Source organism: Simochromis diagramma, unplaced genomic scaffold (assembly GCF_900408965.1).
Source record: "Simochromis diagramma unplaced genomic scaffold, fSimDia1.1 OVJJ01000308.1, whole genome shotgun sequence".
NCBI lineage: Eukaryota > Metazoa > Chordata > Actinopteri > Cichliformes > Cichlidae > Simochromis > Simochromis diagramma.
The window spans coordinates 3,439,523-3,451,935 of record NW_024386785.1 but is presented as its reverse complement, the minus strand read 5'-3'; the positions used below and the strand labels follow the sequence as shown (position 1 = coordinate 3,451,935).

The window sequence follows — 12,413 nt, the reverse complement described above, 5'->3', positions numbered from 1 at the left end:
GCGAGAGGTTTTTCGGCGTTTAGTCTTTACTGGAGCCACAGTGTCCAAAATAGAAGAACATGTAGAAATAAAAGAGTTGACTACGCCATCAACCGAGAGAGGTACATTACGGATGTCATCGTAACAGACAGAGTTAGCAAAGGCCGCAGAGAAAAGTGCAACAGCCTGAGAATTAATCATAAGCGATAGGCACAGTGGACCCTCAGAGTTCAGTCCCATATTGCATAACTGAACATCAAACATAACTGGGAAATGGTCCGAAATCCCAGCATCAATAATGTCCGTGATGCAAATATCCAGTCCATACGACAATACCAAGTCCAGCATATGACCTTTAGTGTGGGTTGATTTTCTCACCCACTGAGTGAGATTAAAAGAGTCAATAAGGGCAAGGAAGTCCTTAGCCAATAGGTCCTCCTCACAGCATATATGAATGTTAAAATCACCACAAATAAGGACACGATCATAATTTAAAAAGATAAATCCTAAAAGATCAGCAAATTCACGGATAAAATCCTTGCTGCGCTTCGGAGGTCGATACACCACCGCACAGAGGGTCCGGGGGGAACCGGACAGCTCCAGTAGTTGTACTTCGAAGCTGGAATATGAGGCAGTTGCAGCACTCGGAATTTACTTCTAAAAACTGAGGCTAGCCCTCCACCCCTGCCCGCGGTCCTAGGAGAGTTAAAGAAAGCACAATCCAGTGGAAGAAGTTCCCGAAAAGGAAGAGGACTCACCGGGGCGAATCCAGGTCTCCGTTAGAAACAGGACGTCCAGCCTTGACGCGAGAAAAACGTCGTTTACAACGAGGACTTGTTCACCAGTGACCTAGTGTTTAGCAGAGCACGTCCCAGCTGGCGAAGATTGCTGTGATCCACACCTCCTCCAGAGACCCGCTTCCAGCTCCATACAGGTGGGCACTCAACTGGTAGGACCGAGTGGGCTTGCTGGCCAGCATAGCGAATCCATCGATGGCGACACAGTCTGAAAGTATACTGGGAGGGCCGCAGGATGTCTATGATGGAGCGGTAATTAATCACAACATGGGCTTTTAAATAGGCTTTAATACGAACGTGAAAACCACTCCGTTTACCCCGTTTCCAATGTCGTTTCTTGTGTGGTGGAAAAAAAGGCAGGTAGAATGTGCAGGCGGAAGTATCTGTTCGAGACTGGGAAAAATTCCCTAAGTTCCAATATAGATCCGGCTTTTGATGATTCAAGGGTCGAAGGTTTAAAAGAGTTTGTCGATCATAGGCAATTAGAGCAGTAACATCCGGAAAGCATATAGAAAATAGTAAGGCAAAGAGTAAACAACACTCAGGAAGACGGATCCAGAGACGGCTTGCCGTACACACTGGCGCCATCTTGTTTGTCTATTATTATTATTATTATTATTTTCCTGAAAAACTCCACAGTGTCAGAGCTTCTCGGACCTGCTGCCCCTGAACATGGTGCTTGCTCAGACCTGAGAGGAAACCTCAGGGGAAGCTTTCTGCTCACGCTGCGTGCAGCAGTGATTGAGCGCTGCTGACCACAATAAGGACATAATCAGATGGTAAAAAGAATACTTTGAGGATTTCCTCAATCCCACCAACACTTTCTGTGGAAGGAGAGAGTGAGGAGTTGCTCAAGGCTCAGGATGTTGTACAGGACTCTGCAGCACAGTCTGGAAGTCTTTTTTGTGGATGGAGGATGTGCTCCAACACTCCTCAGCCTCCCTGGGTGGATCTTTACCTGGATGCTGGCAAGAAGAGTCCGTCTCTAAGCTAAAGCTCAGATTATGGAGGAAAAGTGTGTTTTTTATTCTGGACTTGTAACCTTGAACCATCTTGTTATCTCCTGGAGCTTATGTGAAGGACCATTCAGTCCCTGTACAACTATAGTGAGAGCTTGGTTTGCATTTCCAGGCTCTGCTGTTTGTCACCAGCTCTTTCACAGCTTTAATGAAGAGAATTTGTAGGCAGATAGTTTCCACCTTCTTGGCGTCAGGATCACTCTGCTTTTTGCAGAAGATGTGGTCTCTTGGTCTCATCATGCAGTGACATCTAGTTCACACTTCAGGGCAGTTTGTAGCCAAGTGTGAAGCAGCTGGGATGAGATTAAGCACCTCTGAGTCCAAGTCCCCGCTGCTCAGCCAGAAAAGGCTGGTGTGCTCACTCTGGATGAAGAACAAGTTGCTGCTCCGAATGGAGGAGTTGAGGTATTTTGGGGTCCTGTTCATAAAAGTCATGGGAAATGGACTGGTTCTAATATAGCACTTTTCTACTCTTCTGAGCCTTCAAAGCACTTTACACAACTTGTCCTGAAGCCAGGAATCGAAGCACCAACCTTCCGATCAGTAGATGACCTGCTCTACCGCCTGAGCCACAGCCGCCCAGTCAGAGAAGAGTGGAGCAGGAGACTGGCGTGGACGGGTGCAGTGTCTGCAGTGAGCGTGTGTTCAGAGTGGAGTTGCTTCCACTGTTAAACATTATTTGGTATCAGTTTTACACAGTGAGCTGAAATGAAGATCTTAAACTTGCTAAAGTGCAGAAAAAAACCTGCTGAGTGCTGATTGATACATTTCTATTCTATCAATTAGCAGCACTCAGCAGGTTTATATTTGATGGGTAACAGTCTGAAAATCCTCTTTTTCTTTTCGTGACTGACTCTGAGGTTGTGAAAGACATGACTGCTCAGAGGACTGATGGAGAGGAAGAGGCCTGGTCCACATCATACAGATAACACTGACAGTTAACTTCTTAAGAACTGTGCAGAACAGCTGTCTGATATATTTTCCTTCATCTTCTGATAACAACATGCAAATTTAGTCGCCATAGAAACAGCTGAACAGGAAGACAAACATGTGAAAGACACTTGTTGCTCAACAGCAGTGACTGAATACAAACAAACTCATTTTCTGTGCTGATATCAAATAGAAAAAAGCTTTTATTCTCACACTGAACAAAGAGAAAATATCTCTGCTAACAAGTGAGGTGGTAAATATTACATTCAGTGTCTGTAGAGTCGATGTGGTTGCTCTCATTAATGTAATTAAGGTTTATTAATACAGCGCTTTACAGCACAGAGTAAGATACAAGAATTCAAACAAGGTAAACAGATGGCATGCACAGGCAGGTCCAACAGTGTCACAGATTGTAGGTCCAGTGGAAGTGAGTTCAATAACTTGGAGAGATCCAGAGCTGATCCAGGTACAGCCAACAAGCACCGATCTGCTTGTTGGAGCGAATGCAGCTTTGCTCTGCACTCACTTCCACCACTGTTTGATTTAATAAGCTAAAGATTCTCTACATAATGAAAGTTTATTTCAGTAAAACATTGTCCTGTTAAACATTAAAGCATCAGTTTTAAACAGCGGCCTGACACTTTGCAGAAGCTAATCAAGGAAGCTGATCTTGCTAAACTGACACCAAGCTGAGCATGCAGTCTGAACACTTCCCCATTTTCTTCACTCGTGTGACTCTGAAGTTGTGAAAGACAAGAAGTTTTTCTTTTTTTAAAGAACTATTTCAATACTTTAGATTTAGCAAAGAACTGGGTGTGTACATGGTACATGACAGGAAGAAAGTTTTTTAACTCCTCGAGTGACTGAAGGAGAGGAAAAGCTCTGATCCTGAAAATGTTTTCAGTAAACTTAAGAACTGTGCAGATCAGCTGTCTGACAGATTTCCCTGCATCTTCACTGAGTCACTTTACTGCCACAGGATCACTGATTGGACCTGTGCTCAGCTTCAAAACACCAAAATCCCTCAGTGACCATAATTTACAAAGCTATGACATCACAGCATCTGACCAATCACACGCTGTCACGGTTCTGTTGTTACATTAAAATAAAATCCCATTCAAACAGATTTTGGTGTGAATCAGATTATTTACACTGAGAGCTTCCTTTGGTCCCTTCACAGAGAAACGTGGCAGCAGCATTGAAGCTAAGCTACACTCGAGTACAGCGAATCATCTCTGACATCAGAGCTCACATGGACCCGAGGTGCAGAGTAGATAACTTCACCAGTGTTACCACTCGAGGCTCCGTTGGGAGAGCCAAAAGTCCTCTTGGAAAAATTCACCTCAGAGTAGGTGAGTTTGCTCGAGTCGTCTCCCTCCTGAAAAAGAGAACGAGCAGAGATGAAACTGTTGATCAGCTGCCACATTTTCAATAATGTTTAGGATTGTTAACACAAACCGACTCGAAGGACGAGACGAGCAGGTGCGTCGTCAGCCCTGAGTGAGCCGGGGCCTGAGCCCCGCTCTTGTAATAGAACAGTTCATTAAAGGGCCGGTGTGTTCAGGCATCTGTTTGTCACCGGGCATCACAGGTGATCAATAATGTGAGCACTGTGTGACTGATGTTATTTATTTAAGAATGAAAAATGAACCCCTCACTTGTGTGTAATTTTCCTGTTTATGTTTTGTTGTTCTATACAAAGACAAATGTGTGTGTATTCATGTTGTAAAGATGACAGAGGTTCATGTATGTTCACTAAGGATCAATGAAATGGACATTTGAAAATACCAAACAGAGCAGTTTGAATGAAATAAATCCAAAGCTAATGACTATAAAATAATCATAAAAACATTGTGAAAGGAAAAATTATTATTAAAATACTCAAAAATACTAAATTAAAAGGAAAACACATGTACAGAAGAAGTGATGTGACTGCAGACAGATGTCACTGGGTGCAAAGATCTCTGCTGCATTAAATCCTGGCCTGTAGCTGCACTCATACTGACTTTGGTGACTATTTATCTCTATGACATGGAATAGTGTATTAATGATATTTGTTGAATCATTGCTTGAGTCACTGTACAAAATATATTGATTTCATGTTAAATGCATAATAATCACATCAAAAACAACGAGGGCTAGGGCAGGGCAACATGGCCCAAAATATTTATCATGATATATATTTGAATAGAATAGAATTCAACTGTTGTCGTTGCACATGTCACAAGTACAGGCAACGAAATGCAGTTTGCATCCATCCAGAAGTGCTTTGGCCATGATATAGCCCCCTCAGCCAACATGGATGCAGCCTGTGACTCTCTCCACTCTGTGTGCAATAACAATATAACTGACGTGAGACAAACTACTTTACAACTCCACAACTTTATTAGTGCAAAAAAACATCAGTGTATTTTCACTTAAACAGCAGCTGTTTTTTATGCAAATTCTTCGCTGACAGTTTAACCAAAAGGCATTTCCAGTGGAAACTGGCCGACATATCCTCAGCACAACCATGTATAACATCCACAACACTTAAAAAGAGGTTATACACACAATACGGTAACATTATGTTGAAGCACAGTATGTATCACTCCGCGAGGCCCCGCCTACGATAGCCGTAACGCTCCGACAATCCATCAAGCGGTGCGGCTTCGTAGCTTAGCAAAGTCGTACTGAAACATTTCTGACATATTTTCGAGCGCCGTGTACATAAAATCGTTTCGAGGTCAGTAAACACAACCAGAGTTCATACACACACGGGATTATAAGGGGCTCTGTCGACTTTCAGAAAATCAAAGGATTTTAAGTGCGCCTTATTTTCTGAAAAACACGGTAATAACGACGGGCCGCTTGCGTGCTCTACCAAAAATAGTGCTTTGTTGTGTATCTGACGGACAAAAGCCAAACCAGTTCCACACCACTGAAGCTGCAGCATTTTTACAAACCAGTTCTAGTTCATCTGTTTCATTCAACGATCCGCTTTCACCCGTCTCATTCTCCGTCATGCTTTTTCTACCATGTTCATATGAAAACAAAGGCACTGCGCATGTGTGTTTTACCCATATTCTATCGCGATATTTCATTTTCTTATCATTGCCTAAAATTACACTGGTATTACCATGAACGTATGATATGGCCCAGCCCTATTCAGGGCTGTAACATAGGGCTGTCAGCGTTACAGCCCTGAATAGTTTAATTGACACACAGACTTTTATAACCAGGACAGAGCAGCGGAGAGAAGATGAAGAATGAAGAGTGCAGTTTGGCGTCACTGCTGCAGTTTCAGTGATGCATTAACAGCCTTAGTTATAATTATGGAAGCTGAACAATTCACAAGTTTGACCAAACAACACACCACCTTGTTTGGTATAATAATAATTATGATAACAGCGATGTAATCTTCCTGTGTACTTGTATAGCATCTGTATTGAATTTATGTGATCCAGTTCATCTCCACAGTCATTCAGTGCAAACATGCAATTAATATTTTATCTCAAATTGTCTGCATTCATCACATCATGTGGATAAGTGCTACATGTACAGAGAAGGTCCTTGTTTGCAGTGTTACTGCTGTTGACCTGTGGCAGGATTGCAGGAAAAAGAAATCTACCTGATATGATTCATTTTAAAAACAGAAGTGATGTTTTCTGTTTTGGTCATCAGTAAGGCTCAGGCGTCTGAGGAAGAGGAGGAGGCCTCACTGCAGTTTTAACACAGCTTCTCATGCTGTTCAGAGAAGGCTCTTGCATCTTAAATTCCTTTATTGCTTTTACAGTTTATTTCAATTGTGGCCTCCATCTATGGGACTGCTGATCGTCACATTTTGCTGGATAGGCTGGTTGGGTGTACGTGGGTCTACTCACATCGTGTATCTTTGAATGATGCTGCTTCTAATTTCAGTATTCTCCTCTGCCTCTTGTCTTCCACAGGGTTCTGTTTGGGGTCTTTACTGTTTCAGCACATTCTGAGCACTTTAATACACATGATGTTCAAATGTTTCTGAGCTGCAGACCCTGTGTACAGTAGGTGGATCACTGATAACTTTCTCCAACCTGAAGAAAAAATAGTCCCAGTTTGTGCTCCTGACAGATTTGTGTGTAAGGTAACGGAAAGTCCCTTTGACACATTTACTAAATCTATCAGAAACCATTAAGGTGACTGTTGTTAAACCCTTTTTGATCACTTAAGAAATATTACAAAGTTAAGTCCCATTGTGTCACAGTATGACTGTACTCAGTGAACGTTTCCATCCACACGTCTGCAGCAGGTCTCTGAGGTCATGTTTTTATGTTCTAGCATGCTGCTATCAGCACTGTGTGATATTTATCTTTAAACCTGCTGAACTAATAAAATTCTACTTACTAATTTCACCAAAACTCTGACGCTGTGAGTAAAGTTGATCAAACTCACCTCTGTGACAGCAGCCTGCTTGGTTTCCACAGGAGGATCTGAAAACACACCAGAGAGAATATTTTTGATGATTTAGTGCTGACAGATCTCCATCTGTGACGACCTTCACCAAAGACACTGAAGACTTTTTTCAGAGAGTGATTCGGACAACATTTCTGCCAGGCTTTGGATATAAATTCTAATTAATTCGACTTCAGTTTCATTTACAGTTGAGTCACATAACTCATCATTTGCTGGGGAAATAAAATAATTTTCGTATTTGTGCCGAAGTATACTGCCACAGTGGATTTTAACTCAAACACAACATGTGAATAAAGTGAAGACTTTCATCACATCAGCTGTTCTGTGTTTGACCCTCCAGTTCATCTGTGGCCTTCCTGTGTGATGATGCTTCTCCCAGTGCTCGTGATGGTTTCCACCACATCTCCTCCAACACGCTGAAGCCGGTCAGAAACCTTCAGTTTTTAAAAAGTCATCTTTAAGTAGTTTTCGACCAAAACATTAGCAGGAGCCACACGGCAGATTTAATCAAGGCAGAATAGTATTTTAAGTATAAATTAACTGTAACAGCCACGCGTGACTCCTCTGCTTTGGGCTATTTATCAATGATTAATGTGAAACTTTACATTTTCATTTGTGTAATAAAAAGATTGTTTCTGGTTTGTTTTTAATTTGCTTTGCTGTCTGTAAATCACAGTCAGTTTAATGTTAGCACCTGCTGCTGTAACAGTAACTATTACATCACTTCCAGGTGTAACTGAAAGTTTAAACTGAGCAGCAGTTCACTCTCTTAACCTGAATTCAGATCTTAAGGTGGTTTTTGTTCAGTGATTTTTCTGGGTCGAGGTTGTGTTGTTGTGTTTGTCTTTTCAAAGCTTTAATTCACAAAGAATTAAATACAAACTGAGCGATGAGTGTGTCTGTCAGTGTGCTTCCTGCTGTCTCACCCTTTGGTTTAGAGGATCTTTTCTTGCAGAATATCAGCACAGACACTGATAACAGGATGATGATGAGAGCCAGAGTCAGACCCACAACCAGCAGCACATCTGCAGCAGATTGAGAAGAACAACAAGCTGAAGACATGCGTACAGTATATAGAGCTGTGCAGTAAGAACTCATCTCCTACAGACTGAAATAATATGAAATAGAGTTTGTGTTATTTTAGTATTTTACAACTTCTAAAGAACATATTCACCTCAGATTGTTTGCTAATGTCACTTGTCAAACTAAATGAAAAGCATATAACAGGACACATTAAGGAGTAATTATGATAATAATTAAACCAGTTTTCACTCAGGTTATAAAAAATCTGTCAGTGTTTCTACTCTCAGACTCATAGATGGATGTACCTGCAGATGCTGCTCTTTCAGGCTGCTCAGTGCTTCCAGTCAAAGTTAATGAAGGTGTGGAGCTTCCTGTCGTCGTGGCTGATGGTCCAGCTGCTGAACAAGAGCAGAGAGGAAAGTTTGACTTATAAATGTTTGGAGCTGTGAAGAAGAAAAACACAAAGATTCAAAAATCAGCTGAGAAATCAAACGAGCCTTAAATGGATCCACTGACTGAGAAAAAAACAGTTTGGCAAATTTAGTTTTAGATTAAAAAAATGCACTAAAATAGTTTAACAATGAAATAAAATATGAATGTATGTTGAAATATCAGGTTCTTGGAAACAATAAAGACATTTAGGGACATTAATGGTCACCTGTTCATTTCCAGCTCCACACTCTGATTCCTGCTCTCCATCACAGTAACTTTACAAAATTCACACTTCAAAATAATCTTGTTTCTAAATAATTCTGTTTCTATGTTGAGATAAACTGAGTGCTGAGAGCAGCCTGAGCTGTTGGCTCACAGGGATCACTGTACAGACACTGAGCTCATTATTAGAAACTTTGCTCGTGTTCAACATGAACATCCACCACTGGAACAGCAGATATATGACAGGAAATAAGGAACAGCTGAACAGCTCCACTCTGACAACATTTGATTAATGTCAGTAAAAACTCACCGTCTGTGACAGTGACCTCAAAGTCTCTGAATGAACCACTCAGGTAACATCTGTACCGTCCTGAGTCAGACTTGGTCAGCTGTGTGATGCTCACATACAGAACTCTTGGATCATATTCAATGTTGTATCTGCCTCTCTGAGCTCTGTTATCATTTGTGTCAACAAGAATGTTGTGTCCTCCACACTCTCCTCTGCAGAACATCTTTCTGTTTCCAGGTTGTTCAAAGGAACATCCGACTGTGAGAGAGCTTCCAGTTTCTTTATCGAAGTGTTTCAGCTGATCATCGTTTCCATCCAGCAGTGCTGTTAAAGAGACAAACGATCAATAGTTACTATCTGTGCTGAAGATGATGCAGTCTGATCAGAGTAACTCCAGTTTGATCCACAGTTACACTGGGAGCTGCCCAGTTCAACCAGTCTGACAGAGGAACTGTTGAACTAAGTGAGATTTAAACGGCTTCATCATCAGACTGATTGGATTCATGAAAATCAGCTTTTATGACAAGTACAGACTCTAAACTGTGAACCCTTCATGGTTTTAAGTACATTTAAAGTCTGGATGGACGTTTGTGTTCTGAATGTGATTTTCACACATTCATTGAGGAAGAATCCATTTTGCTGTGAGGGGAACTCTTGGAAAGATCAAACCGACGACACAGAAGCAAAAACTCATCAAAGAAAATCAAAGTTACATCAGAAAATCTTCTTTCATTCATCAGCGTCTGTTTCTGACATCAACATTTCACTCACATCATTATCAGCTGACACACTCACTAATATTCACACACACTCGTGTCACAGCTGCAGTTCATCGGTTACTTAGAGGAGTCCAAATGTAACCAACAGTTTACAGAAGAACAAACTTCAGCTTCTTTAAACCGTCAGCAGCTGTCAGTGAAACTCAAACTTTGCTTCAGGAACAGAAACTAAACATTTCCACAGCTGAAACAGAAACTCACCTTCAGCAACAACGATCGCAAACTGTGTGAGTGAAGCTGATGATGAAGATCCACCCAAACCACAGCTGTACTGTCCAGAGTCAGACTCAGTCAGCTTTGAGATGCTCACATATAAACCATGAGAACCAGTCCATTCATATTCAATGCTGTATCTGCCTGTTTGAGCTCTGACATCAGTTGTATTAATGAGAATGTTTTCTCCTTCACATTCTTCTCTGCAGAACATCTTCCATGTTCCTGCAGAATCAAAGGAGAATCCAGCTTTCAAATCTCCTCCAATGACTCCATAGTGAAGAATCTGAGCATCGGTGACTTCAGGGTTTCCATCCTGCAGAGCTGTTGGAAACATGAACCATCAATAGTTACTGTTTGTACTTCCTGTAAGAAGCTGCAGTCTGATCACAACATTCACACACAGACACACTGAGACTAAAGTCTGAATAACAACAATGATTCATGTCAAATACATTTCATTGTCTAAAGTGGTGGAAAATCTTCTTCCAGTCGACACGACTCAAAATATATCTGAACATGTTTCCTATGCATGAATAAAATGACAATAAAAGATGAAGATGAACAAAACATGTAAATGACTCATAACTCCTCTGTGTGGTACTTGTAGTAATTATGTGTTGAGAGATTGAAGCAACAGCTCAACATGCAAGTTTTTCATGTGTTTCATCCACAGGAAGTGATGTCATCATTTAGTTTAAATGTACTGCTGGTGTCAAAGTTCAGGAAGCAACAACAAAACCAGTGATGAAGTTTTTATTTGTTGTAATTTTATTTTACTGAGGGCGAACGTGGCTCAAGAGTTGGGAGTTCACCTTGTAATCTGAAGGTTGCTGGTTCGAGCCCCGGCTTGGACAGTCTCGGTTGTTGTGTCCTTGGGCAAGATACTTTGTTTTTTTTTGTTTTTTTTTTGAGGACGTAACAAATACTTGCAATGAACAACATGTTATTGAGTAATTTATGACTCTATTTTAAAGCTCTGAAGCCAAACTCAGCAGCTGATGTGAGTCAGTTACTTTATGTGAATGATTTCAGTTCATTCCAGCATTTAAACTCTGTGCAGTCGTATTTCTGTTCAGCTCCAACAGGACAAACAGGAAGAATTAGGAAATAACTTTTCACACAACTCTGGGTTTGAAGATGCTGACAGATTTCACTCACGTCACTCACAGGTTTATATTTGTCTGCAGGAAGTGATGTCATTTTGTCAAATCTATATGCACTGTGGGAGTGAACTGTGAATAGTCACAGTGAAGAAACATGAACAGTAAAAGCAACAAAATGTGTTTTTGTCTTTCAAAGAAAAATTCATTGACTTGATCAACAAGTTTGTATTTTCAAATAATAACTGAAAGTATCAGGTGGAGTTTTTACTTTGATATTACAGGTTATTCTGAGGACGTAACAAACACTTGTAAGAAACCATCTTTGAAAGGACGAATCCTAAAGCCAAAGTGAGCAGCAACATGTCCATGAATGTCTCACTGTGATGGTTTCTTCTGTCCATACTGGCCACAAACACATCCATGAAATCATGAATAAAAGCAGTTTGAATGGAAGAAGCGTCCATGAAAGTGACTCATAGCTGACTCTGATCATCATGTTTAACAACAGAAACATGTTGAAGAAGGAGAGTGACAGAAAGAACAAGTGAATGTACTCACAAAGGAAGAAGAAGCAGATCAGAGTGTGACGGACTTTCATGATGAGGCTCTGATGGTTCACTGCTGCCTCTCTTCTTCTTCACTGGAAACCAGGAACTTGTGACGCCTCACTTCTCTAACTGAAGGAGTCCCTCCTCCAAACACCACAGCACCTCTACACTCCTCCCCTCTGCATATGTCTGTGAGTCTGCTGCAGGGCCTCAGGCTTCCTCCTTATATTTATAGTATTATATGCAAAGTGCTGCAGGAAATACAATGATGACACTTGACTCGGTTAAATTCAGCACAGTGACCAAAACCTCCAACAATGATCATCATTCATCATGAAATCATTTCTCTTACTGTATCTGAAGAACTTTAGTTTGGGATCATTTAGAAAAACAGTTTGGGTCAAATGTTAGAAAAGAGTCAGACTTTCTTTCTTCTCACAGTTTGTTTAACACGAGTTTCAAATCTTTGCACATTTAAATACATCTATTAACAGAATATGAAAGAACAACAGTTCTGATATTATATCAAACATTTCAATCACCTTGTGGTTCAAAGTGGTATTACATGACAGCCTCATGTAATACCACTTTGAACCACAAGGTGATACATGAGTCAGTAGCTTTGTCTCCATTCAGGGGCTGCAT

General features: G+C 41.0%; 2 protein-coding genes across 3 annotated transcripts in view; both read right to left on the bottom strand.

Moving 5' to 3' along the window:
• The window catches only part of LOC120728121 (neural cell adhesion molecule L1.1-like), a 589,469-nt gene that overhangs the window by 85,431 nt on the left and 491,625 nt on the right, over positions 1-12,413 (bottom strand). The gene's annotated exons all lie outside the window — the stretch shown is intronic.
• On the bottom strand, positions 2,911-11,966 carry LOC120728132. 2 transcript variants are annotated; one of them, XM_040022897.1, is made up of 7 exons: positions 11,779-11,966; positions 10,103-10,438; positions 9,144-9,446; positions 8,485-8,577; positions 8,083-8,181; positions 7,136-7,173; positions 2,911-4,103 (listed from the first exon to the last, which is right to left on the bottom strand). In XM_040022897.1, the coding sequence occupies exons 1-7, from the start codon at positions 11,816-11,818 to the stop codon at positions 3,930-3,932; spliced, it is 1,083 nt and encodes a 360-aa protein (XP_039878831.1). In that variant the 5' UTR covers positions 11,819-11,966; the 3' UTR covers positions 2,911-3,929. The 2 variants fall into 2 exon arrangements, with proteins under 2 accessions (XP_039878831.1, XP_039878832.1); XM_040022898.1 differs by having other exon boundaries at positions 8,485-8,574.